This window comes from Parus major, unplaced genomic scaffold (assembly GCF_001522545.3).
Source record: "Parus major isolate Abel unplaced genomic scaffold, Parus_major1.1 Scaffold594, whole genome shotgun sequence".
Taxonomy (NCBI): domain Eukaryota; kingdom Metazoa; phylum Chordata; class Aves; order Passeriformes; family Paridae; genus Parus; species Parus major.
This window is the reverse complement of record NW_015379482.1, coordinates 11531-12664: the sequence shown is the minus strand read 5'-3', so window position 1 is coordinate 12664 and position 1134 is coordinate 11531. Positions and strand designations below refer to the sequence as shown.

The window sequence follows — 1134 nt, the reverse complement described above, 5'->3', positions numbered from 1 at the left end:
CACCCTGTGCCGGGAAGGCGGCCGGAGATCCAGCCGGGGCTCTGAGCTGGTGGTCCATGAGCAGCTTCAGGATGGGGAGAAGCCCTACAAGTGCTTGGAGTGTGGGAAGAGCTTCAGCCAGAGCAACAAACTGATCCACCACCAGATAATCCACACTGGGGAATGGCCCTATGAGTGTGGGGAATGTGGGAAGGGCTTCAGCTGGAGCTCCCAACTCATCATCCACCAGCGCATCCACACTGGGGAGAGGCCCTATGAGTGTGGTGAGTGTGGGAAGAGGTTTCAGAGGAGCTCCACTCTCCTTGTGCACCAGCAGATTCACACGGATGAGAGGCCCTTCCACTGCCCTGACTGTGGGGAGGCCTTCAAGAGAAATTCCAATCTCATCACCCACCGGCGCATCCACACTGGGGAGAGGCCCTACGAGTGTGGGGAATGTGGGAAGAGCTTCAGCCACAGCTCCAACCTGACCATCCACCAGAGGACCCACACTGGGGAGAGACCCTATGAGTGTGAGAAATGTGGGATGACCTTCAGATGGAGGTCCCAACTCATCATCCACCAGATGATCCACACTGGGGAGAGGCCCTACGAGTGTCCTGAGTGTGGGAAGAGGTTTCACACCAGCTCCACTCTCATCATGCACCAGCGGATTCACACGGATGAGAGGCCCTTCCGCTGCCCCGACTGCGGGGAGGGCTTCAAGCGAAACTCCTCCCTCATCACCCACCAGCGCATCCACACTGGGGAGAGGCCCTACGAGTGTGGGGAATGTGGGAAGAGCTTCAGCTACAGCTCCTCCCTGACCAAACACCAGAGGACCCACACTGGGGAGAGACCCTATGAGTGTGGGGAATGTGGGAAGAGCTTCAGCCGGAGGTCCAACTGACCATCCACCAGATGATCCACACTGGGGAGAGGCTCTACGAGTGTCCTGAGTGTGGGAAGAAGTTTCAGACCAGCTCCCATCTCCTCCAGCACCAGCGGATTCACACGGATGAGAGGCCCTTCCGCTGCCCCGACTGCAGGAAGGGCTTCAAGGACAAGTCCAATCTCATCAGGCACCGGCGCATCCACACTGGGGAGAGGCCCTACGAGTGTCCCCAGTGTGGGAAGAGCTTCTCCAGGAGCTCT

The 1134-nt window shown here is 58.7% G+C and overlaps 1 protein-coding gene across 1 annotated transcript; it reads left to right on the top strand.

Annotated features, from left to right (window-relative positions):
- Positions 1-4: 4 nt before the first annotated feature.
- Positions 5-1129, top strand: LOC107199344 (zinc finger protein 2 homolog; the record flags this gene model as incomplete). The annotated part of the gene is given in 2 exon segments (XM_033511765.1): positions 5-884; positions 887-1129. Coding segments are annotated over 2 exon segments (1123 nt in total), but the record flags the coding sequence as incomplete, so codon positions are not given.
- Positions 1130-1134: the final 5 nt, after the last annotated feature.